Below are 25,886 nucleotides of genomic sequence, written 5' to 3'. Positions count from 1 at the left end.
TGGATGTGGCACTTGGTGCCATGGTTTAGACGTGAGGTCTGTGGCGATGGGTTAGACTTGATGATCTTTGAGGTCTCTTCCAACCTTGGTGATTCTGTGATTCTGTGATCTCACCTAGATGTGGTGGTGACATCCACTGGAGATGCAGTTGACAGCCACCAGCAGCAGAAAGTGCTGTTCCAGAAGGTGAAGGTCCAGCATTGCTTCGATTTGTGGTCAGTGGCAGTTGAAAGACCCCATCTCAGCTGATGAAGAAAGATGCCTTGATATCAGAAGAAGGGAAAGGGGGGGAAAAGAAGAAATACTTGTTTGACCAGCTAAGTTGGAGTCATTTCCTAGTGCCGTGGAAGGCAGATGCTGGCAGCCATTCCTGTCTCACTCAACACCAATTGCATTTGCCTTTTGAGAGACTTTTGAAGATCAAGAGGATTACAGCAGGGTGTGCATAGATGAGTAATGAGGAAACAGCCATCAAGAGGCTGCTGGGGCCAGCGAGTAAATTGCTCAAACAAAGTCTTACATCTTCTGAAAGGCTCAACCACTTCTGCATCTGGAAAGCATCAGTGGACGAGGATGAGCAGAAGATTCTTTTCTCCCAGGGGCTTCTCTGTGCTACACATCAATGGCAATGTCACAGGAAACCCCACAAGTGGCATTTAGAGGTGCTTGGGTCTTGCCTGGTGTGGATTCCAGGTCCATAGGTCCAAGGCTTGGAGTTGTTTCTTTGCCCTCAGGTGTCAGATAGCCCCATTGGTTCAGCTCATCAGGTGAAACTGTTGCAGCACCACTGTCTGCCCATCCCACCAACACATCTGAGTTCCCCAAGGGTAGTGGGAGGAAAGCACATTTTAGCTTAGCACTGGAGGTTTTACATGGGACTGAAATCCTGATTTCGTGTAGCATGAGAGCTGGCGTGAGCCAGCCCCTGGGACACCTCGTGCTGCTCACTTCCTCCCCTTCAGCAGACATGAAACATAGAAGAGTTCATTAATATTGAAGATAAATCTCATCTCAGTGCACCATTGTGCCACTTTGAATCATCTCAACCAACTGCAGCAAGCCCTCTGCACCCATCAGTAGATGTCTATGTACAAGTTGCCCTTCAAAAGCAGTCAGCACACTAAAACCTAGTAGGATTATAATGTGAGCTCCATGTGGCCATGCTTGGGGCTGGAACATCTCTCTTATGAGGAAAGGCCAAGAGTCATGGGGCTGTTTAGTCTGGAGAAGAAGAGACTGAGGGGAGATCTTATTGATGTTGATAAATATCTGAAGGGTGGCTATCAAGAAAGGGCCAGTCTCCCTTGTCATTCTGTGTCTGTGAGGAGCTGAAGCAAAGCAAGACCTACCCTGAAAATGATGAGTTATCCTAGTGATCCATCCCAGATGCTCATATCCACGTCCCTGCATGGGACACCAAGTCCTCCTCACCACTCCATTTTCTGCCTACAAACCTGTCCCTGGGACTCCCTTGAGGGCATCATCCAGAGAGAGATGGTGCTTTCTTAGAAATGTGCAGGTCTTCAGCTGCCAGGAATTGCCACTGAGGCCTTGGGGGTGCCTGCCCTAGGTGTAGGATTATAGCATTATAGAATGGTAGGGGTTGGAAGGCACTTCTGAAGATCATCTAGTCCAACCCTCCTTCCAAAGCAGGTTCACCTAGAGCAGGTTGCACAGGACAGTGTCCAGGTGGGTTTTGAATGACTCCAGAGATGGAGACTCCACACCTCTCTGGGCACCCTGTTCTGATGCTCTGCCACCCTCAAAGTAAAGAAATTTCTCCTCGTGTTTAAATGGAACTTCCTAAGTTCAAGCTTGTGCCCATTACCTCTTGTCCCCCCTATACAAGGTGATAATGTGTAGCTGATACCATGCTCAGAACCTTGCTGCAGAGAGCAGAGAAATCCATAAGCAGCCATGGCTGGCTCTACAGTGTTTGGGTCAGCTGCCAGGGCAGGTGGTACCCGTGTCCTCAATGCCATTGCACACTGAAATTTCTGCAGCACCAGGACACCTCAGTCTGGTGGCAGCTGTGAGGCCACATTCTCTAAAGGATGGCAGGGAAACAGTCAGGATCATCTCATTGCTTATTGCTCTCAACCACTCTCTTCCTCCTCCTCCACACAAAACCAGTGACAGAAGAAAATGCAAAAGGCTCAGAAGTTGCAGACCTCGTTACTATGCTGCCTGCAAACCTTTTGTGGGAACACTGCAATAACTCTCAAATGCTTCCTTTTCATTTTCCCAGCCAGGTACCAACCTTATTGCAGCTGCCCCGTCTCCTTGTCTCTGCAGGAGTGTCCTTAAGAACCATGTTTGCATTTGGCTGAACAAGATGTTCTTGTCTGAGGAACCACAAGAGTGCTTTTCCCGGTTTGCCACCCATCCTCATAAACCACACCAGCAGCTTTTCTCCCTGCTGTTTGGAGTAGGGTGCATTCTTCTGTCTAGTGTTACATAGGAGGACAACATGCGTGTCCTTTCCCATCAGCTTTTGGTTAACTAAGCTCTAGTACTCCAGGTCAGAGAGCTCATGTGCCTAACACATAAATACAGCATCCCTGAACAGATTGGGTGGTCTCCTCCTAAGGAGACATCAGAAGCATCCAAACAGTGGTTTCTTGCAGAGAAGCAGAGATGTCCACAGCATTACTGGCACGTAGGGCCTGTCCTGGCTATCAAGGAGCAAGCAGACAATAAAGCCCTAATGTAATATCCAACCTGCTCAGCGGGTGATAGAGGGCATGTGTGTGTCTGAACCGGTCTGACCACGGCAGGTCAGTGGTGCATCAGCCACAAACTGCATCCTTTGCTGTGCTCACCTGTGAGCCGGCAATTAGTCCTTGCAGGACCGCTTGAGGAGTTCATACATGAACACCCATCTAACCTGTGAATGAGCACCCAATTAATTTATGCAGAAGTCCCAATGAGTTAATTTGTAAGTGCCCAATTAATTCACTCATGCCTGAGAACCCAATTAGTCAACACGTGAGTACCCAATTAATTTATGCATGAGCACCCAAACAACTAAAGCATGACAATAGTGACTGCAAGTGGGGGCACTTGAAGAGTCCATGCACTGGTGCTCAACATACCCACCCCTGACCACACCCTGTGCTCATGCATGGGCACCCACTTCAGTCCTGCATGGGGACCTCGACAGTCCATGCACAGCTGACTGATCAGCTCCTGCATCAAGGTGTTCACCTGAGTCCCTAATTGCTTGGTTTCCTCTTATTCTTACCAAGCAAATGATCCAGTTTGCCTTAGTTGGCAATACATTAAGAACTCCACTCCACCCCCAAAAGAGCTTTTTGCCAGCTGGTGTGGAGGTGTGGTGTGTCCTGGGGAGTGGGGATGGTGGGCCAGGGAGGAGGGTGCTCCTAGTGCTTTGACTGATGCCTCAGCAGCAGTTGCTCTCCTTTGAAAATCATCACTGCTCCCCTGCACTTGGCTCTTTGGGTGTTCTCCTGCTCTTCTTGCTTTATCCTTTTGTGAAGGCATCATTGCTCTGCTGGGAGCAGTGCTGGGCTCTTGGGGCTGCTCCAGCATTTTGTCCCACATGTTCAGCCCATATAGGAGTCCTGCCCAAGCCCATAACTCCTTTCTGAGATGCCTTTGACAGAGGGAGTTGAGCTAATCTCCTGACACAGGGCTGCCCTGGCTCTATGCAGATCAAATAAATATTTAACTTGAAGACATTTAACAGTTTTCAAAGAGCCTGGGATGGTCCAAGTGTGTTTAGACTCAGTGCACAGCAAAGGCTGCTGAGGCCTTTAATCACTGCTGCATGCACTTTTATCTGGAGATCTTCACAGTCCTCCATGGAGAGGCTTGTCTGTTGATGTCTGCTTTACAGATAAGCAAAGGGAGGTGCAGCCAGTGAGGACTGGATTTACTCCAACTCCAGAGGACAAGTGTTTAGGGCATGATGTTTCAAGTCAGCTGCTTTGTCTTTCTTCTACTGGGCCAACAACCCTCTAATGAGATGCCTTGAGAAGTGACAAAGCTCCAGCAAAAATCTCATCCCTGTTTTCCTGGTGGTGGTGGTCAGCATGACTGGTATCACTTGCACTTGTGCCTCAGCATCGCTGCCTGTGTCCTGGTACCCTCACTGTCCTAGGCTGCTGCCAGGCAATCTCTGACTTGCAGATGAAAGGCCACTCGGCTTTCTGCTTTGGCGCTTTGCATCACAGCATACCATCTCTGCTCTCCAGAAGGATCAAGTTTATTTATTGATCTACTCACAGAATCAGAGAATGGTAGGGAGCTAGAGGGGACCTCTGGAGTCCAACTCCCCTGCCAAAGCAGGATTGTGTAGTGCAAGTCATGCAGGAACACATCCAGGTGGGTTTGGAATTCGTCCAGAGATGGAGACTCCCTAACCTGTCTGGGCAGCCTTTTCCTGTGCTCCAGTCTCCTCACAGGAAAGAAGATTTTCCTCATGTTGAGGAAACTTCCTGTATTCCAGTTTGTACCCATTGCCCCTCATCCTATCCCAGGACACCATCCAAAAGAGACTGGCCCTTTCTTGATACAGATCACAGAAAGGTTGTGGAGATCAACCAGTCTGCTGAGGCAGGATGACCCAGGGTAAATCACACAGGAGCACTTCCAGATGGCTTTGGAATGCCTCCAGAGATAGAGACTCCATAATCTCTCTGGGCAGCCTGTTCCAGGTATCCTGGGGTGCATCAAGAATAGTGTGGCCAGCAGGTAGAGGGAGGTTCCCCCCCCCTCCACTCTGCCCTGTGAGCCCTCATCTGTAATACTTTGCCCAGCTCTTGGCTTCCCAGTTCAAGATGGACAGGGAATTGCTTGAGAAGGCTCAGAAAATGGCTGCAAAGATGATTAGGAGACCAGAACTAGACTTTCAAAACCCACCTGGACACTGTGCTGTGCAACCTGCTCTAGGTGACACTGCTGTGGTACGGGGGAGTTGGACATAATGATCCCCAGAGGTCCCTTCCCAATCCTACCATTCTGTGATTGTGTGATGACTGATGCAAATCCAGCTTTTGGTATCATGCCTCTGTGACCTGGGGGCCACATCATGCCTGGCTTTGCCAGCCCCATCCATCTTCCAGCACCACAGGGAGGCAAAGCCGGCCCAGGGAACTCTGGTTGCACCCCAGGCTGGGCTGTGACACACACAGGCATTTGCCACAGCCCCAACTTGCCTTTTCAGAAAGGGAATTGTTGGATTCTTTTTTCAGGCTTTGGACTCTTAAAGCCATCAGCTTTCCAAGAAATTGTAAATCCAGCAAAAATCACCCAAATCTTCTAAGCACTCATGGAAACAAAGGCCAGGCTGATTATTTCTTGCTAAAACATTGGCAAGTTTCCAGCTTTCCTGGGGGAAAAGTCTCTTGTGGGCAAAACCACTTATCAGTGGAATTTGAAAACAAATTTTAAGGCATTTGGGGGGGGGGGGGGGGCCAGGAATAAAAAGCCTTTTAAAAAGCCTTTTAAAAATAGCCTTGAGGCTAACTTTAGCCCCAGGGCTGGCAGAAGAAGGTTCACACTTACTTTTCATCTGTTCTTCCCAGGGGAGGAACAAGGGAGCAGGCTAAGTATTTTTAGGCTGCTGTTCCTGCTGCAGATGCAAGCAGAGCCACTTTTCCCAGAGCTGGCTAGAAAGCTGTGTGCTGGGAACCTCTGCCTGCCCCAGTGTCATGGGTTAAGTTGAATCTGCTGATGATACTCATACCATACTCACACCATGCTGCTGTCATGCCAGCTTCAAAATCAAAGTGCTGGCTGGAGCGATCATGGGGCTTGAAGTTCAGACTGTCACCTGAGAGATTTCCTGTTCCAGCTGCTGCTTTTGGGTTCTGGGTTTGTGGGTGCAGGCTTCTCCTGCTGGGATGGCAGCCAGACAGGGAGGGATGGGGAGAGGCTCCCTGGCTTGGGTTTTTAGCTTACTGCTTACTGCTGCTTTCTGCTGTGCTTTCTCTGCAAATAACCTAAACCTTGTGCATTAAGGTACCTTATTTATATTAAACTCTTTCTGTACTATCTCAACTCTTTATCTTAACCCAGAAGTGGTTTTTTATGTGTGTGCTGGGGGGAAACAGGCAGGTTAACCCATTACAGGGCCTAATTACACCCAGCTCTAGGGAAAAACTGCTTGGAGAGGAGTCTGGGGGATCAGCCACTTATTTGTGGGTGGTCAAATAGGGGTTGGGGCTGGCTTAGCCTAATCATTTTGCCACCAATTCCTGGGAAGTGATTCTCTCCCTCTACTCAGCACTAGTGAAGCCAGACCTGGAATACTGGGTTCAGTTTTAGGCCCTTTACTAAAAGGGGACATTAAGATACTGGAGTGTGTAAACAGAAGAGCAACTATGCTGATGAAGGGTCTTGAACACAAGTATTGTGAGGGAACTGGGGTTGGTTAGTCTTCAGAAGAGGCTGAGGGGATGTTGTGGTTTAAGCTTTCCCAGAGTGCAAAAAGCCCAAATGGAATAGATTTAGATTACCTCCCCTCTCCCTTTTTCCCAGTATGGGGAAAACAAATTACACAGAAGAAAAGAGAGGTAAAATCACAAAAGAAAGAGTCTTGAATCAATTTGGAAGTAAAAAAAGGTAAGTTTAACAAAATATATATGGCATTTGAGTAAAAGGAAGGTTACAAAAGTATAAGAAAAAAAGGTAAATGAAAATATATACAAAACCAGTCACAGCTGGCAAAGGATTCTCTCGATGCAAATGTGGATTCTCTCGATGCAAATGTGGATCCTCTTTAGATGCAGTCCTTAGGAGTCTGGATGCAGCATGGAACAGGCCCAAACCACCTGCAGCAACAGCAGGAGCAGCATCTTGGGCAGGCAAGGAGAAGGAGCCAGAAGGAAAGGACAGGAAAATAGATCACCTTAAACAGGCTCAGTGGATAGGAAGTGGGAGCAGAATAGACTTTGACCCAGGGACCCCTCCCCCTGGGTGGGGGAACCAAGTCTCTCTGCCCAACTGGGACAAGTTTCTTGTCCACCTGGGGACTATGTTCTTTTCAAACCGCACTCCTATGGGGCTGGGTGTAACCTGTCACAGGGAAGCCCTCGTTGCCCTCTACAATTACCTGAAAGGAAGTGGGAGTGGGTCTCTTCTCACATGCAACAAGTGACAGGACAAGAGGAAATGTCCTCAAGTTGTATCAGGCACTGGAACAGGCTGCCCAGGGAGGTGGTGGAGTCATCCCTGGAGGTATTTAAAAGACACGTGGATGTGGTGCTGAGGGGTGTGGTTTGGTGGTAGCAGTAGTGGGATCGTGAGTTCTAGGCAAGCAGTTGGACTTGAGGTTGGAAGAGGATTTTGAGATCATCAGTTCTATTATGCCCTAGTTGCCCTGGGAGCTGTTTGCAAAGCTCTTGCTTGGGAGGATGCAAAACCTCCCAGAGCTCCCCATGTACTAACTGCTGCATAGCCTCCCACCCACTACTCACCTTGTCTAGACCCTTAATCCACATGCCAGTGGATTTAACACCAGCAGCTTATGGACAGGCTGCTGGGAATTTACCAGCTGAGCTCTTGGGGGGTTTACAAAATAGAAGTTAATGAACAGGCACTTGGCACAGGAGTTTAAATCACACAAAGGAATACACATCATACATATCTCAGCCTCTAAGGCTGAGGAAGGCATGATCAGTGGAAGAAGCTACAGCCAGGAGCATCCCAGTGAGGGAGGAGGAGTTGGCTCCAGCAGGAGACCAGGGTCGCTCCATGACCCAAGGGAGGTGTTTTAGATGATTTACAGAGTTAGGGGAAGAGTGCTGGGATTAGCTGATTTATTTGAAAATAAACCACCAGCCCACAAGGACACAAAGGATTGCATTACACAGAGTTTGCTCTTTGTTCAGTGTAAGCTTAAAAGACTTTAGCTTTGGAATTGCACTGGAAGATATCCAGCATCTGAAAGCACCTGCCCACGTAGAAACACTTTACAGACACCAGTGAGTCACCATTGGCTCTCAAGAAGGCACAGTGGTCTGACAAATCAGTCAATCCCCTTTCAGGCTTCCTAATACCATGTCAAAAGTGGTAAAGCCACATGAGAAAGCACTGATCCAGGATGAACTCACTCCACTGGTTCAAATAATTTATTTTTTCACTTAACTAGACTCTCTTTGAAGCAGCAGGCTTTACCCCAGGTCAGGTTTCATCTCCTCTGTACATCTAGCTTCCTGCCAGAGGGGCTACAAACCATCCTCCAGTGCACAAGCTGTGTATTGCTCATTTGGAATAGCTCAGGGAAAGGCAACCCACCATTCCTGCTGCCCTAGATACCATCTGGCTTACAGGCAGAGCAGGAACAGTATGAATCTGCTATTGTGGGTCCACAGGTAGAGACACAGCAACTACCTTAACTGAGAAAGTCAGGAAAAATCAGGGCAGAGACCCAGATGTCTGAGCCTATGCTGAGAAGTGAATGCATCTTCGGTTTCTAGAGCTACAACAAATTGAAATCTGTTGAAGAGCGGTGACCTGGGGGTGTTGCCTGACAATCAGCTAAATATGACCCAGTAGTGTGCCTGGGTGGCCAAGAAAGCCACCAGCATCCTGGCTTGGATTAGCAATAGTGTGACCAACATGATCAGCAAAGTGATTGTTTGCCTATACTCAGCACTGGTAAGGCCACATCTCTAGTCCTGGGGTCCGTTTTGGGCCCCTCACTACAAAAAAGGTGCTGGATCAGGTCCAGAGAAGGGCAACAAAGGTGGAGAAGTGTTTGGAGAACAGGGCTGGTGAGGAGTGGCTGAGAGAACTAGGGTGGTTTAGCCTAGAGGACACTGAAGGCAGAGCTTCTCACTTTCTACAACTCCCTGAAAAGAGGTTGGAGCCAGATGGGCATTGGCCTCTTGTCCCTAGTAACCAGTGATAGGGTGAGAGGAAACAGCCTCAAGTTTGACCAGAGACAGTTTAGGTTGGACACCTGAAAAAATGTCTTCACTAGAGAAGTTGAAGCATTGGAGCAAGAGAAGTGGTTCAGTCACCACCCCTGGAATGACCTAAAGGTTGTGCGAAGGTGGCACTTAGGGACAAGGTTTCAAGGTGGACTTGGCAGTGTTAGGTTAACAGTTAGAATTGATGGTCTTAAATCTCTTTTCCAACCAGAATGATACTACACTTCTATGAAGGCTTGCAATTGTGTCAGAAGTGTTCAGTCACTCTTTCCTTCCTTGGGCATCAAACATCAGAGCTGACACAAAGGTAGATCTCTGGAGCTGTAGCATCTGTTCCCCCCACGAAGAGGAGGACAGGGAGCAGTGACTGCCTGCACATCTGCACACACCACTGGGACATGCAGATACCCAGCACTGAATGGCCAAAGGAACGACAGAACTCCTGCTGCTCACCTGGACTCCCAGGGATCATTCTCTTTGAGCTGCAGTTGAAGAAAAACAATAAGCTGCCAAGGAAAGCATGTGTGCAGTTGCTTGGTGATGGCCCTCACTGCACTGCCAGCAGCAGGGAGCCACAGCTCAGTCACCATAAAGGTGCACAGAGCTATTTGTCTGAAGGACCTCTTCCTGCACTGATCCAGAGTCACAACAAATGGAGGATGCAGATTCAAGCTGGGGCTGTGCCTAACTGATCTGAGGACAGGTTTGCAGACACAAGCCATCCACATTTTGGATGTAGAAGAAGGAGTTAGAGAAGAGCAGAGGGCAATCGATACTGGAAAGAAGGACCAGAAGATGCCCAGGTCTTTTTCCTCTCTTCAAAGTGTCTGCCACAACATACCAGAGGTCTCAGGCCACTGTGCCTGATGGGTCTGGGGTTCCTGACACTTGCAGTGGTCTCTTACAGTGTCTCCATGTGACTAGTCCCAGTCTAACCACAAAGATCAAGCAGGTCATTGCCAGCAGGACAACTAAAAAAGAAACACAGAAGGATGTTAGCACATGAGAAAAAGTCAATGCCTCTTGTCACACTTCAGCTCCCAGTACAGGGGGCACTCAGGGGAAGAGAGAAACTCCCCTGTCTAGAAGCCATTGACCCCCATCAGAGCTGCATTTCAGAGTTTCACTGCTATCCAAATTCACTCACTGCTTCCAGGTCAAGGCAAGTCTTAAAGAGAAGGCTTCATGGACACAAGAATAAAAATGCCTTGCATTAACAAACTACTCCAGGAATAGCTGCACTATAGAAAGAAACATGCACTAGTTTGGGAAAAGCAACTCTCAACCTACCAGCCAAACAAGCTGAACCACTCAGATGAAGCTTTTGCTGGTAGAAACTTACCTACTGCAGGAACAGAGCTGTCTGCCAGAGATCACACATACCTTCACATTCCTGGTGGTCAGAACCATCAGGAGGCGAATCTCCAGTGCTCTCCTGCCTTTAGCAGACAAGCTCTGCTAAGTTGTACTGGCTGCTTTTAGGCATTACCAGGCTCCATCTGCCCTTCCAGCAAGAGTAAACGTACTGGAGTGGTTGCACTGCTGGTGTCACTCCAGAAATTAGCTTTAGCCACTGGTATATGGCAGTGGGAAGGCTGAAGGCTGGGACCATGCTCCCTTCTTCTGCCCCCTTCTATGGGAATAAGCATCTCAAATGTCTACAGCAGGATTCAGAGTTCACACAGCCCAGCCCCTTTCATGCCAGCATAAAACCAGTCATAATGGCATAGCTTTTGCCAGCCTGCAGTTGCACAGTGTTTGGGCAGCTTAAGCCCTTTTACCATGGATGACTACACTCAGCCTCAGTGGTCTGCAGCAACCAAATAATCCCAGGAAAACTTGCTCAGGCTCTGTGTAGGAGACAAGCATGTGTGGGCTTTTGCTTTGTCAAATTTAGCTGCAACCCATTCTTGGGTAAAACTTACAACACTGCTGCCATATCCCAGGGGGCAAATAAAAATCCATAGCCTTAGTCCCAACACTGCTCTTCTGCCCCACCCTGCATCTGATGGAACTACCAGCAGAGGATCCCAGTGGCTAATGGAGAATTATAGGGCAAGCAGATTGTACTGGGAAGTGAACTTGGGGCAACACAAGATTTCAATCCAGCCCCACAGCTCATGGGCAATGATTTCCGCTCTTCTCTTTGCAAAACAAAAAACCATCTAAGAAATCCCCAGTTCTGCTTTTCCCAAACACCACTTTCCAAGTGCAAGTCTCTCTTTCTGCCCTTAATTCACAGGAAAGGTGTGGAAGTGTTTTCTGGCCACCTTTTACAAGAGTTGGAAACAGCCCAAGAGATTCACCTATGAAAATGCCATTTGTTGTTGGAGATGAAAAGGAGAAGTTCTTGCATGTACTGCCAGTCAGAGCTGTTATGACCACTGGGTAGATGGTGAGGTTGTACCGGACATACTTGTCAAGAAAGATGTTTTCTAGGTAAAACCTGTGAAGAAAATGAGTGACTAAAGTAAGCATTTCTCTCTGCACATTCCACCCTTTGCCCCTTCCCCTCCCCCAAACGTTTAAGAAAGAAATTGGACAATGAACAGGTTTACTGCAGGCCAGTTAGGACCAAAATCCAAAATTGTTCATTTGCTACAAATCAGAAGATTAAAAAAATATATACACAAGGTGAGTTTAGGGGGGGAGAAAATAAATAAAGCCATGCTTCATTATCTTTTCCCTATCAAGCCCTGACCTGCAAACCTGTTCCTGTCCTACAGCAGGTGCTTCTTGCCATTGCTGAACATCATGAAAGAAAATCTCTGCCCAGGCTCCCTGATCATTTGTGATGAATCATAACAGAGGACTTTGTACTTGGTGTTGGTGCAGAGACAGACTATTCCCTCTGTACTCAGCAGTCATGTGGCCACACCTCGAGTCCTCTGGTCAATACTGGGGCCCTTACTGCTAGAAAGACATTATGGTGCTGGAGCAGTTCCAGAGAAGGATAAGGAAGCTGGTGAAGGGTCTGGAGAATGGGGCTGGTGAGGAGCAGCTGAGGGACCTGGGGTTGTTTAGACAGGAGGAGGCTGAGGGGAGACCTCCCTGAAAGGAGGTTGAAGTGGGGGTCTGTCTCTTCTCCCTAGAAACCAGTGATAGGACAAGAGGAAATGGCCTCAAGTTGCCCCAGAGGAGGTTTAGGTTGGATATTAGAAGAAACTTCTTCCCTGAAAGGGTTCTCAAGCACTGCAACAGGCTCCCCCAGAAGGTGATTGAATCTCCACCCCGGGAGGTGTTTCAAAGAGGCAGAGATGGGGTTGCTGAGGGCATGGTTTGGCACCAGACTTGGCAGAGTTAGACGGCAGTTGGACTTGATGATCTTAAAGGTCTTTTCCAACCAAAACAATTCTATGAATTAATCGGGACAGATAATCCAAACAAGTTGTAAGAGATGGAAGGGGTCATTCAGATTTGCTGGGAACCCACCAGACTGCTTACCATATTACTAGGCCTAGAGTAAGGATGCTCAGAGAAGCAGTGGTTGCTGTCTCATTGGGCACATCCCACTTGTAGATCAACACAACAGCAAAGTTCAGCAGTGTAGCGATGGTCGTCCATGCTGCATAGAGAGCCAGCCCATTCTGGACCTGCCAGATAAACACAGGAGGAAGACAAGCACTGGTGATAAAGGGAATTTCTGTTTGTCTTTTCTGATCTGTAGCTCCTGGGGCACTTAAACCAGCCTTCTGGACTTAGCTGTAGGTAAAGTCCCTCACCATGCAGAAGAGTTGAGGCTTTGGAATCTCCAAAGTACCTCAGAGATCCACCCCAGTGGCAGCTGCAGAACCCCCCAGCCCCAGTGGGGATTCCCAGTCACACTCAACGATGCACAAACTGCCTGGCTGCCCAACCCAATTGCTGTGCACTGCTCTAACTGGTAAAGTTTTTAGAATCTCAACACACACCAGCAAACATCTTTGGTATGTGGAGCCTACAGCAGGTAACATCAAGGGCTGGAGTACCTCTTAAGTGAGGATGGGGACCTCAGCTGTTCCCATTTCTGAGTGTTCTACTGGTGTCCTGGGAAATGCAGCACAAGGATGTGAAGAACAAAGCCTGGTCCCACTTTGTGCCAAGAGCTGTAGACACGTTTCCAGTGGGGTTGGGAGGAACTTTTCTGTGCAGAACCTCTCAGCTTTGCAGACTACCCCTCCACTGAAAACCCTCCTAGCTCCTTGGATAGACTTTTTCAGTTGATCCACTTTCTCACTGAGCAGCATCAACATCAAACAAAACATCCAAAGATGGATAAAGCAGACCCAGCAGCCATAGCAGGAACTACAGGATAAGGTGTGCTGCTTGGGGAGGAAGGGATCACGCTGGGAGAAGGGCACTGGTAGGGAGCCAAGGACCAGTGAGTCTGTTCGCCACCTTTCCTCCGTGCAGTTTGCCAAGCACATACACACACTCCTCTCAGGGACAGCAGAAAAGGCATTTTTTTCCAGAACTTAGCAGAACTCTGAAAGGCAGTTGCATACGAAATGCTGAGCAGGGTGCACTTCTCCATGTCAGAAATACACAGAGCTAATTTTCACTCACATACCAAGGACATCACCATCAGCTATGGCAACAGAAGCCACCCTTAGTAAACATATCTGGGCTGAAATTTTCCTATTTCACTGAAAACTTCATTCTGTGGCACCTGGAGAAGTACAAGGGACCTTGCTCTGCATCATTCCCATGTTGTCCAAGTGGGAGCAGATGCAATGGAGCTTGCATGCACCTGCAGCAGGCACAAATCTTCCCTTATCTATGTCCTGCCATTCAATCTTTTATGTTTGAGACCTTCAGCACTGCACAGAGATACTTTTTAGGCATTCACCAGCAGCACAGCTTCCCAAATACCACCTACTAGGATGCGGATGAGCCAGAGCTCAGCTTTGTGACCCTTCAGGAACCACGCGGAATGGATGCTCAAGGCTTGGTGTGAGCTGAAGAGGGAGGCACATGTGGTGAAAGTGAGGGCTGCCAGGAACACCAGGGCTGGGAGGAGATATCTAAGGCAAAGAACATGCACACACACATGACAATAAATCTTTTCAGTGGTGTCACAACGCCTGAACTCACAGCTTTAGTGTTTGCCCTTCACTGATTTTAAGTTAATCAGGTTTTACTGGAGGTAATCACTAGATGTAGCTCTCAGTTTAACATGCTGCTGTTCTACTCTGGTGTTCACAAAGCTATTCTTCTCCTGGCTGCTACTGATTTCTTCACCTCTTGACAGTGGGACTGTTACAAGCACTTCATATGACCATGATTATGGAAAGAATACAAGGCAAGGAGCTTAACTGTATTTATGAAGAGAGGCATGGCTCCTATCTCACCTGTGGAAGAAGGAAAAACATGGAAGAGCAGCAGCTTTGAGGAGATCTCAGACTTCAATAACTAATGCAAACATCATGCAAAACACCCAAACTTCTACAAAAGGCACCTGGTGCCAAAGGTCTGCAGAGACTTCTACAGTTTTGATGAACATGTTACACATGGGGGAAAGGACAAACTGAAGTATTTGGACAGTCCAGGCAAAGGACTGGAAAGCATGTGCAAGAAAAGGCAACTTACTCTCGGTCCCACAGAAACAGCCATCCAACATTGAAGCCGTTATTCAGAATCCAGGCCACATAGAAAGGGATTGGCAGCAAGTCTGGCTTTATGTAGACACATCCAAGTTCATTCCTGCCAGGAAAAAGCGGGTAGAGAGAAAGGCATACAATGCTTGCATTGACCAGCCAAACTTTCCTGGCCTCATTTTCCTCACACTAACAAGGGCCCTACACTGGAGTTAAATATTTCTGCTTAAATTAGGCTATTTTCTCTGCATCCTTGTCTGACACAATGCACTCCCTGTGGCTTTCCCCAGCAGGACATTGTCCCAGAGCACAGAGCTTCTTGCTGGTGTTTGAACTACCACTCACCATTACAGATTTCATGGGGACTGAGGTCTGCTCCACAGATGTTGACAGGAGCAGAGGCATAGTCATGGGATTGTAGCCCAGTTCCAGGGGAAAAAGGCTGGTGGGATCATCGTGTGGGTGCAGATGAGCATGGATGTTTTGTGTGTGTGCTCATACCACTCTTCTACAAACATATACATGATCAGAGGGCTGGAGCTCCTCTCCTGTGAGGACAGGCTGAGAGAGTTGGGGTTGTTCAGTTTGGAGAAAAGAAGGATCCAAGGTGACCTTCTTGTGGCCTTCCAGTATCTGAAGTGGCCTACAAGAAAGCTGGGGAGGGACTTTTTAGGATGTCAGGTAATGATAGGAATAGATCCAAGCTAGAAGACTAAATGTTAGGAAAAAGTTCTTCACCATGAGGGTGGTAAGACACTGGAATAGCTTGCCCAGGGAGGTGGTAGAAGCCCCATCCTTGGAAGATTTTAAAGCCAGGCTCTGGGCAACCTGATCTAGTGTGAGGTGTCCCTGCCCATGGCAGGGGGGTTGGAACTAGATGATCCTTGGGGTCCCTTCTAAACCTGACAATTCTGTGATACATTCTTCCCTCAACCTTTGACCCTGGCCAGAATCAATGGAGCAGCTTCTTACATGTCATGTGATAACAGCAGATACATAAGACTCAAACTAAATAGTCCACAGTCTCCTTGACAGAAGAGCTGCAGTGCAAGTCTACCCCTCAGAAGACATCACAGAGTATTACAGATATGGCACCTTGCTGCATGAGGCAGTTATTAATTGCATAGCCCTAAAAAAAGCTTCAAGTGCAGTTCAGTAACTGCAGGAGTCTTCCCAACACTGATTCACTGATCTGCAACAGCAAGTAAACTTGAAACATTATCTCCATAATTCATTTGTTTTACCTCTGGATTCCTAGCACCTAGCAGTGCATGTATGAATCTGGGTAACTCAGTCAGATCCTGTCCCATCAGTGGGAACCAGGCCTCACACACCAGTTTACGTGCTCTGTAACCTGTCCTCACATGAGAACAGTTCATGGACACCTCCAAAGTACTTCTCAGCATTGGATGCTGAACCTAAAAGACACTCCAGCAGCAGAACACGTCAAGTTAAGAGGAATGGCAGCGGGTTTACTCTGACTAGAAACCACTGAGAAGGGGGCAGGAGACTGAGCTAGGGAAGGGAAGAGCCATTGTCCCTCCTTTATAGTGCAAACAGGGAGAATACCTTCGGCAGATGCCTGACAAGGCATAGAGAAGCCAGGCAAGCTGCCAGGCGTAGATGACATTCCAGATGAGGAAAGTCCAGCCAGCTGGTGTGAAGTCAGTCTGGTACTTCGCCGAGATGTTTCCAGGGGTTGACCTGAACAGACCTGTGGTAGTGAATGTTATTGCAGGCAAAGGTGTTAATACATCCTAAGGATGGGGAAGGATGATTTCCCTCACCCTGCAATCTTCCTCAAGGCTTAGTCCGCACCTTGGTGGATCTGAGGAAAATGAGAGGATGCTCTCAGTAAAAATAAGCCATGTGCTGCAGTCAGCTTGCCTTTGGATACCCATTATGGGATCAGTGTCCCTATGGGAATTCCGAACACCTTCCCTCCCACACAGAACCAGAAAAGCCAGCTGTGTGTGAAAGCCACAGAGAAGCACTGTGTCACTTTCAGACACATTCAGCTGGTTCTTGTTCAAAGCAATTGCCACTGCCCTCTATAAACCCACAGCAGTAGAACAGACAGCTTCCACCAGAGGTACAAGGGTACCATGGAGAATCATTAAGGTTGGGAAAGGCCTCTAAGATCATCAAGTCCAGCTGTCAACCCAACATCACCATGCCCACTTAACCATGTCCTGACGTGCTGTGTCTACACAGACTGCCCGGTACCTGCCAATACCTAGTTAAGATTCATTAGGGAAAAGACCATTTCCTTGGATTCCAAGGGACTAGATAGGGCAAAACCTGGAGGTTGCATCAGCTGCTTCCACCTCTCACAGATCAAGGTGTATCTGGAGAATCAGTGAGGTAACAAACAGATCTATCCCATCTAATGCACCTTGTATTATTAAATCATATAATGCAAGAAAGCCACCTCTGAACAATGCCAGTTTGCTTGCATTACCTTTGAATATCCCTGTGGCGTTTGCAGCATTCAGAACCACCATGACCATGAAAACAGCCAGAGACAGAAACATCACCAAAATTTTCAGCTTGGGTATGAGATCCATTTTAACCTGCAACAAACCAGAGAAATGGTTTGGTTACCATAACACATGCCTGGGTTTGTTCTGTGCCCCAGAAACTGGTTTAGAAATAAACATTTCAGATTCCCCAGTATTAACTGCTGATTTTCCTTTGTGGTGCCTCCATAAAAACTAAAAAGGCCTTGCATGGCCCAGGACCATCTTTGTTTGAAGCAGCATCTCCTTATAGAGTCACAGAGTCATAGAATTATTTTGGTTGGAAAAGACATCCAAGACCATTGAGTTCAACCAGCAACTTAACACCACCATGGCCATTAAACCACGTACCTGAGTTCCACGTCTGCACGCTTCTTGAATACCTCCAGGGATGGTGACTCCACCACCTCTCTGGGCAGCCTGTTCCAATCCTTGACCACTCTTTCAGGAAAGAAATTTTTCCTAATATCCAACCTAAACCTCCCCTGACACAATTTCAGGCTGTTTCCTCTCATCCTATCACCTGATACCTGAGAGAAGAGACCAACCTCCACCTCACTACAACCTCCTTTCAGGGAGATGTAGATGGCAACGAGGTCCTCCCTCAGCCTCTTCTTCTCCAAACAAAACAATCCCTGTTTCCTCAGCCACTCCTCATAAGACTTGTATTCTTGACCCTTCTCCAGCTTTGTTGCTCTTCTCTGGACAGCACTCCTGCACCTCAATGTCTTTCTCACAGAGAGAGCCTCCCTGACAGTAGTCAGTGTCAGCAGCCCAGAAAACAGCCCAAAACCAGGGCAAGTAACTGATCCTTCCCCAGAACACTCTTCCAACAGCTCAAGAATTTCTAGTAGTAGTGCCTTTAATAGTCTGTCATGAGTTTAAGATCCAACTTTCCAGATCCATGAAGCAACCCAAGAATGTGGGGAAAACCCCTTCTCAATATCTGAGATTGGTTGCTAACAATCTATACCAGCCCCTAGCACTGCACTGACTAAAGGCCTCTGTACAAGTTGTAGATGGAGAGCAAACACCTGGGAAGGCTGCCTGGGTCCTGGACAGAAGCAAAGAGGTCTTGCTAGAATTGAAACGGGAAGCCACGGAGTGGCCAACAAGCAGCCTGCTCTGCCACTACCCATCCCTTACTGGCATGTGTGTACTATGTGTGTACTGCAATGGCTTTCAAGGTCTAAATAATTAGTGAGGGTAAAAGTGATTCCAGTTTATCTGACATCCCTGCTGCAGTTTTACTGAAGCAAGCAGGCCTATCAATTCCCTCCTTTAGGAAGGAAACAGGGAAACATTAGTCTTGGTTTTGCAGCCAAGCATCTTTATAGATTTTTCACTTTTACCTCTCCTACCAAATCACTCCTTTTCATGGTGGTATTACCTCCTCATCCACTGGCTGAAACTGAAATTTAAGTGCTTTTTCAGGCCACAAGAACTTTATGGATGGTAAAAAAACTGCATTCTACATAACTGTCAAGGTTTGCAAGTGGTGACTTTCATCCTCATATGATAGGCAATGGCATTATTTCCCCTCACACCTGGACATGTGAGCTGACTTCTCTGTACCACGCTGTCAGAGCTGGCAGCAGTAAGAACCATGTTGTTTCAAGCTGCTCAGCACTGCACTACTGAATTCCTGCTCCCACTTCACTGGATGGTTTTATAGTTCCGGGCTTTGTTCACGGACTGAACTGCATCCAGATACAGCACAAGAAAGTAGGAAGGAAACTTCTGTTTTCTGTAAATCCACACAAGCTTTTGCCTCTTTGGCTCCATCTAAACTAAAAACCACTCTTAAAAAAAAATCCTATGTGAAGAATTCATTTAACTCAAGACATCAAATCCCAGTTAAAGTTACTTCAGCCTAATCTGAAAACAACATATTGTCTTCATATACACTGAAGAAGCAAATGCTGAAAAGAAAAATCCACTTGTAATAGCAAAGATCATTTCTGGCTCAGGAAATAACTGACCTGCAGATTTCTGAAAGAGGGGAAAAGAGAAGAAAGGAAACATCACTGCATGCTTGTACCCTTCTTCTATCGCTTACAGAAGTCTGGGCAGTCTGCTTTAACAGCAGTCAACAGTTTCACCACTGTCTCTCACCTCCTGCCCCCCTGGCAATAAATGGCTGCAGTACTTCCCCCCTACTTGTAGTTATCAACCACCCTTTAGAAGAATCAGGAATCTTACTCACCAGATCCACTCAGGCTTTTTGGCAGTGCCTTACCGCTCCAGCCCAGCTCCTGCCAGCACTGAGGAGTCTCTGCTGCTCAGCCCTTTGCAAAAAAAAAACGTTTTATACAACTTTCAGCAGATTAAAACCATGCATTACTTAAAAAAAAATTCAAAATACCATCACTGCAGTCAAACCTGATTTCTGTCTGTGATCTGCAGCCTCCAGTTGGCTAAAGTCTCCCCAAAACAAGCACTTATGCAAGAGCAATGTGCTTACTTAACAAGCCTCTTTTATAACAGCCGGAGCCATGCACCCTCCCAGATTGCTGACAGACAAAAGCCAACGAGCGCCTGCTCTCTGATTCTCATCTGCTTGCTCCTTCCCTGTCTCTGACACAGTGTGGTGGGTTGAAATTACCCCTCCAACATCAAATTGCCAGACTAGCTCAGATGGAATCAAATGTAGCTATGTTTACAAGCAAAACTACAACCTGAGATACGAAATGCAATGGATATGTACAAAACAGACAATATTTACATATATCTACAATTTATAAACAAGAACCCACCTGCACAAAACCAGGGGGCTGCCCACAGCTTCTGCCTCTTTACCCCCTTCCCCTCTGTACATGGGACAAGAGAAAAAAGGAGAAAAGTGGGGAGTAGCTTGTTAGTACTTAGCCACAACAGAGAATGCAGTCATGGTCAGCAACAGCCAAGCAAAAGCTACCAACTAGTATCAGCTAGACTGAAGAAACTGAAAAAAAGAGTTAGTTTGTACAACTATTTAGACTTTATTATTAGTTTCCCTTTTACATCCAATGGTAATTTATTTACATTCTATCAATTTCTACTCAGTCTGTGGAAAATTGTCCTAAGCACAGCCTAAAACTACCACACACAGGGAGGGAATCTGAGCATTCCAGTGAAAAATACTTTATCTCAGAAATAGAAGCAAGGCTTCAAGCCTGGGTGGGAGAGGCAACATTCACATGGGGAGCTGCAGAAACAGCCAGGATGTGGGATTTGGGGAAGCTGGGGCTGTTACACATAGCAAGGTCTCTGGGTTCTGTGAGCAGCTACAGATCTTCCTATAGCCCCAGAGGGAGTTGAATCACAGAAGGTTGGAAGGGTCTTCTGGAGATCATCTAGTCCAACCCCCCCTACCAAAGCAGGTTCACCTAGAGCAGGTTGCACAGGACAGTGTCCAGGTGGGTTTTGAATGACTGCAGAGATGGAGACTCCACCGCCTCTCTGGGCACCCTGTTCTGATGCTCTGCCACCCCCAATGTAAAGATGCTCCTCCTTGTGTTTTGTTGGAACTTCCTATGTCCAAGTTTGTGCTCATTGCCTCTTGTCCTGTCACTGAGCACCAATGAAAAACCACTGGCCCCAGCTTCTGACACCCACCCTGTAAGTGCTTATAAGCATTGAGAAGATCCCCCCTCAGTCTGCTCTTCTCCAGGACATAAAGCCCCAAGTCCCTCACAGCCTTTCTTCATAAGAGAGATGTTCTAGTGCCCTAGTCACCTTTGTAGCCTTTTGCTGTACCCTCTTAAGCAATTCCCTGTTCTGGAAGTGGGGAGCCCAGAACTGGGGAGCCCAGAACTGGATGCAGTATTCCAGATAAGGCCTCACCTGGGCAGAGTAAAAGGGGAGAAGAATCTCCCTTGACCTGCTGGCCACTCTCTTATGGATGTGTCCCAGGATGCCACTGGCATTCTTGGCCATGAGGGCACATGGTCAACTTGTTGTCCATCAGGACTCCCAGGTCTTTTTGACCTTTTGAGCTCCAGATCAGTAGGCAGAGCTGACCCCTCAGGCAGGTTGTTCATAACAATCTTGTCCTTTGTTGGACATTCCAGAGGGTCTTTGCACCATCCCCTCCCTGGGCAGCCATTGTCTAGATGAGGAGCAAAGGTAATTTTATCTTTGTTGATTTACATCAAGAGAAACAAGCTTTAGTCTCTTACAACTTGGCACTTGGGGGTCATTTTTTCATGTCACACTGCATAGATAGGAGTAACTTCTCTTGCACAACAAGTGCACGTGTAGCCATCTTGGACTTTTCTATTTCACATCCATTCCTTGCAGAATAGTGCATTCTCTGCTGAAAGTCACCAAACCTAGCCTCAGAGCTGGGGTTTAAGTTATTTCTAAATCTGGACCTGATGGAGCAGGTCCAGAGGAGGGCCATGAAAATGATCAGGGGGTTGGAACACCTCTGCTACGAGGACAGGCTGAGGAAGTTGGGGTTGTGCAGCATGGAGAAGAGAAGGCTGGGGCCCCATGCCTGGAGACCACAGGAAGTTAGGGGTTGGAAAGGACCTCTAGGGATCACCGAGTCCAACCTCCTGTGCTGTAGTTTATATCCATTGCCCTTTGTCCTATCACAAGGTGCAACTGAGAAGAGCCTGTCCCCTCCTTCTTGACCCTCAGCCCTCAGACATTTATAAACATTTATTAAATCCCCTCACAGCCTTCTCCTCTCCAGAATAAAAAGCCCCAGGTTGCTCAGCCTCTCCCCACAGGGCAGTGCTCCTGTCCCTTCATCAAATCCTTGATGTGCAGTTAGTGTGCTCCTGCTCTGCACTGGAAGCTTGGGGTGAGATGCTTAAGGGTTGGAGAAACCTCCAAAGCTCCATCATGGTTTTGGACACAAATAAAGGAGATACTTACCAGAAAGGGTTAATTGTACAGGTCAGATGTGCTGCTCCACAACTTGGATGCTCCAAAAGAGAAGAGAAGTGTTGCAAATGTGTGTGAGTCTTTTCCAAGGTTTTGGCATTAGATAATATTTTCAAGTATATCACACAAGTAATTTTTTTTGCTGGCAGATATAGAAAAGTTTCCTACCACCCACTGGAAGTCAGTCCCACAGAGGCAGAGCAAGCCACACTAGCTGGTTATTCTCACCCTGCACCTTGGGCCTCAAAACATCCACTCCTTTCACTTTACATTTCTGCCTGTTTACCCTCAAATTTAAACTATTACAGCCAATTAAAAGTATACTGCAGTGACAAACTGTTATTTATCTGGTGCAAATAGAATGCCTACCAAGCAAGCAGTCTTCCCTGTCAAATATAAACTAGCACCCATCCCTAGCCATTAAAAATAAAATCATGGAGTTGGGATTAAACTCTGCTGGGGCTTCCTTGGGTTCTGGGATAGGAGTGCAGAGCCTACATGAACATGGATTTGTCAGCTGTGGGGAAAGACAGGGTATCCAGCCAAGCACTGCCATTCCCTACCTTATCAGTGTAGAGATAAAGTCCACCCTTTGAAGGTATTCTGATGAGGAAACCAGCAACTTAAGTATGATTTGTTATGTCAGACAAAACATTGTCATCAGTGTGTACACTGATCACAAACAGGGAACAGATTACACAAGAAGAAAGCCAAAGCCTGAGCTCACATCATGGTGACATTAGCATCTTTCTCTCCTCTTCCACCCCCAACTCCCACACTTTGTGTATGCCCCTAGATGTGTACACAGTGGCACTCCCAGTGTCCTAGAAACTGCCTGCAAGTGACACTTTAGAAGCACTACTAGAGTAAGTCTGGCCTGAAACACAAGGAGAATGCTGTGAAGATCATAGTTTCATAGTTTCATAGTTTCATTCAGGGTTGGAAGGGACCACAAGGATCATCTAGTTCCAACCCCCCTGCCATGGGCAGGGACACCCCACACTAGATCAGGCTGGCCAGAGCCTCATCCAGCCTGGTCTTAAACACCCCCAGGGACGGGGCCTCGACCACCTCCCTGGACAACACATTCCAGGGTTTCACCACTCTCATGGTGAAGAACCTCCTCCTCACATCTAGCCTGAATCTCCCCACCTCTAGCTTCATTCCATTCCCCCTAGTCCTATCACTACCTGATATGACCCTCTCTTCCTAAGGACATTCCCCTACACTGTTCCATGCCTTATATATGTATATATATATATGTTTATATACACACGTTGTAGATATAAATAGTGCACATATGCATATCTATGTTTCCACTCATCAGGTAGCCCGAATACAGAATACAGAATTAAGCAGGTTGGAAAAGACCTTTGAGATCATCAAATCCAACCTATCACCCAACACCATCTAGTCAACTAAGCCATGGCACTAAGTGCCTCATCCAGTCTCTTCTTAAACACTTCCAGTGATGGTGACTGCACCACCTCCCTGGGCAGCACATTCCAATGGTCAATCACTCTTTCTCTGAAGAAATGATCTTATGATGCAAGACATCACATTTTCATGAAACAAATGAGGGGTCTGAAATTCTTCACTTAGTATAGACAACTTGATCTTACACATCCCTCTTAGGCACAGAGGACCAGCTAGGTCCACACTGATCCAAGTCCAGAAGGAGTTCTGCATGGATCTACTTGAGAGAGTAACAGAGCTACCAGGATGATGAAGGGCCTGAAGCAATGCCCTTTGAGGAGACGCTGAGAGCCCTGGGGCTTTTTAGACTGGAGAAGACTGAGACAGGATTTAATACATGTTTATAAATATCTGAGGGCTGAGTATCAAGAGGGAGGGGACAGGCTCTGCTCAGTTGCACCCTGTGACAGGACAAGGGGCAATGGATATAAACTACAGCACAGGAGGTGCCATCTAAACATGAGGAGGAACTTCTTCCCTGTGAGGGTCACAGAGCACTGGAACAGGCTCCCCAGAGAGGTTGTGGAGTCTCCATCTCTGGAGAGTTTCAAGACCCATCTGGATGCATTCCTGTGTGACCTGTGCTAGATTCTATGGTCCTGCTCTGGCAGGGGGTTGGACTTGATGATCTTTGGTGGTCCCTTCCAACCCCTAACATCCTGTGAACAATGGCCAAGCAGGAGAACCACCATGCACTTTGCTGCCCCATAGTCTTGCTAGGTGTTCCATAATGCATGTGCCTCGTTGCAGTGAAACAACTGGAAGCAATGCCACTATAAATAGCAGTGGCTTTGCCCTGACTCTCACTGCAATAAGCTACCCACATTCTGGGTTTCCAAAGCTATTTTTTTTCAGAATTATTGCAACACAGGCCTTGGATAAAATATGCAAAATTATTTTATCATCCAGCTCTACAGAAATCCCCTAAAGTATGTTTGTGAAATACAGGGGAATGTACTTAGTGCTTATAAATGTGTTAAACCTGAGCTGCTCTTGCTTCACTGGGCTGCTCAGAACTGTTGAAAGTGGGAATATGCAGTACAGCTACTGCTCTAAGGTAAAATCAGCTGGGAAGGACCTCCAAGTTCAAGTCCAACCATTCTCTAACTCTGCCATGTCTGGGGCTAAACCATGTCCCACAGCACTACATCTCTGCCTCTTTGAAACACCTCCAGGAATGGAGATTCAACCACCTCCTTAGGAAACCTGTTCCAGCCCTCGAGAACCCTATCAGTGAAGAATTTTCTTCTAATCTCCCACCTCAACCTCCCCTGGTGCAACCTGAGGCCACGTCCTCTTGTCTTACCACTTGTAGCTAGGGAGAAGAGACCAACACCCATACGGCTGCAACCTCCTTTCCTCATCAATTCATCTATTGAGATTGGAAGAGACCTTTGAGATCATGAAGTCCAACTGCTCATCTAGAACTCACAATCCCACCACTACTCCTAAGCCATTACCACTAAACCACATCCATAAGTCTTTTAATGCCTCTAGGGATGGTTACTCCACCACCTCTCTGGGCAGCCTGTTCCAATGCCTGATAACCCTTTCTATGAAGAAATTTTTTCTATTATCCAACTTGAACCTCCCTTGGCACAAGTTGAGCCCATTTCCTCTTGTCCTGTAACTTGTTGCATGTGAGAAGAGACCAGCACCCCCCCCACTCCAACCTTGTCTCATGTAGTTGTAGAGGACAATGAGGTCTCCCCTCAGCCTCCTCTTCTGAAGACTAAACAGTTACTTTACCATCATGGTAGCTTTCCCCTGATAAACAGAAGGATATAAAACCTCTCTTCCTGCATTAGCAAAAACCTTGAAAGAAGAGTCTCTCTTTAGAGTCTTCATTTGTACTTTCCCAGAGGTGAAAGAAAAACCCTGTTGCTTTAAGTGGAAGAGAACTACCATGCCCATCCCTCATCATGCACACTCCCTGCAGCCCCATGGTGTGTTCCACCAGCTTCAGTGCACCTCAGACTCCAGCTCACACACAGTAGTGGGACTCGTTGCACTGAGGCCTGTGGTAGTTTTAGGCTATGCCTTTAAGGAGCTGGTCTGGCAAAGTTAATGCTGGGGGGGGGGAAATTTCAACCCACCAAAGGGCCATAGCTCTGCAGTCACTCCCCATGCACTAGAAAACAGTGTAAGCATTTACAAGGTGCTGAGCTGGCATGAGCAGACTTTGTGCTGGAATTAATGCATTGCTGACAAGAGGAATATCCTTTTTGTTTTAAACATGAATCCTCCTGCTAATAGCTGAAATAAGACATTATGAGCACAGACAGTTTGAGTCCCAGCATAGAAAGTGGAAGCCAATTGCTTTTTACCCAAAGGTACCCACTGTGGAGGCCCTGTCTTCAAAATAACCTCATTTTGCACTGTGCAGGAACTGAGACAAGTTCATCTGTGGGCAGCTCACCCATTTAATGGCACACATTGTCATTAGCAGCAAACTGCAGAAAGCAAAGCACCAGAAAAGCCACTTTTGCTCACCAAGGCTGGCTCTGATGTCATCCAGCACAGAGGTGTTGATCTCTACC

At 47.2% G+C, this 25,886-nt stretch overlaps 1 protein-coding gene across 7 annotated transcripts; it reads right to left on the bottom strand.

Annotated features, from left to right (window-relative positions):
* Positions 1-6,571: 6,571 nt before the first annotated feature.
* Positions 6,572-22,431, bottom strand: LOC137448532 (uncharacterized). Of its 7 annotated transcripts, none has more exons than XR_010989125.1 (10): positions 19,378-19,456; positions 19,202-19,283; positions 16,938-17,049; positions 16,046-16,190; positions 14,469-14,582; positions 13,759-13,903; positions 12,345-12,493; positions 11,207-11,346; positions 7,079-9,871; positions 6,572-6,821 (listed from the first exon to the last, which is right to left on the bottom strand). XR_010989125.1 is itself a non-coding variant. In XM_068153106.1 (10 exons), exons 4-10 carry the CDS (start codon positions 17,041-17,043, stop codon positions 9,750-9,752), a joined length of 921 nt encoding a protein of 306 aa, XP_068009207.1. In that variant the 5' UTR covers positions 17,044-17,049; positions 19,202-19,283; positions 19,752-19,805; positions 21,862-22,431; the 3' UTR covers positions 6,572-9,749. The 7 variants fall into 7 exon arrangements, 6 of the variants coding, with proteins under 6 accessions (XP_068009207.1, XP_068009210.1, XP_068009211.1 ...); XM_068153106.1 differs by lacking the exon at positions 19,378-19,456 and adding exons at positions 19,752-19,805; positions 21,862-22,431 and having other exon boundaries at positions 6,572-9,871; XM_068153109.1 differs by having other exon boundaries at positions 6,572-7,197; positions 9,742-9,871.
* Positions 22,432-25,886: the final 3,455 nt, after the last annotated feature.

Source organism: Melanerpes formicivorus, unplaced genomic scaffold (assembly GCF_026170545.1).
Source record: "Melanerpes formicivorus ecotype bairdi unplaced genomic scaffold, bMelFor1.0.p_v2 SCAF_25, whole genome shotgun sequence".
Taxonomy (NCBI): domain Eukaryota; kingdom Metazoa; phylum Chordata; class Aves; order Piciformes; family Picidae; genus Melanerpes; species Melanerpes formicivorus.
The sequence above is the reverse complement of the archived record's forward strand: the minus strand, read 5'-3'. Positions and strand labels throughout refer to the sequence as shown.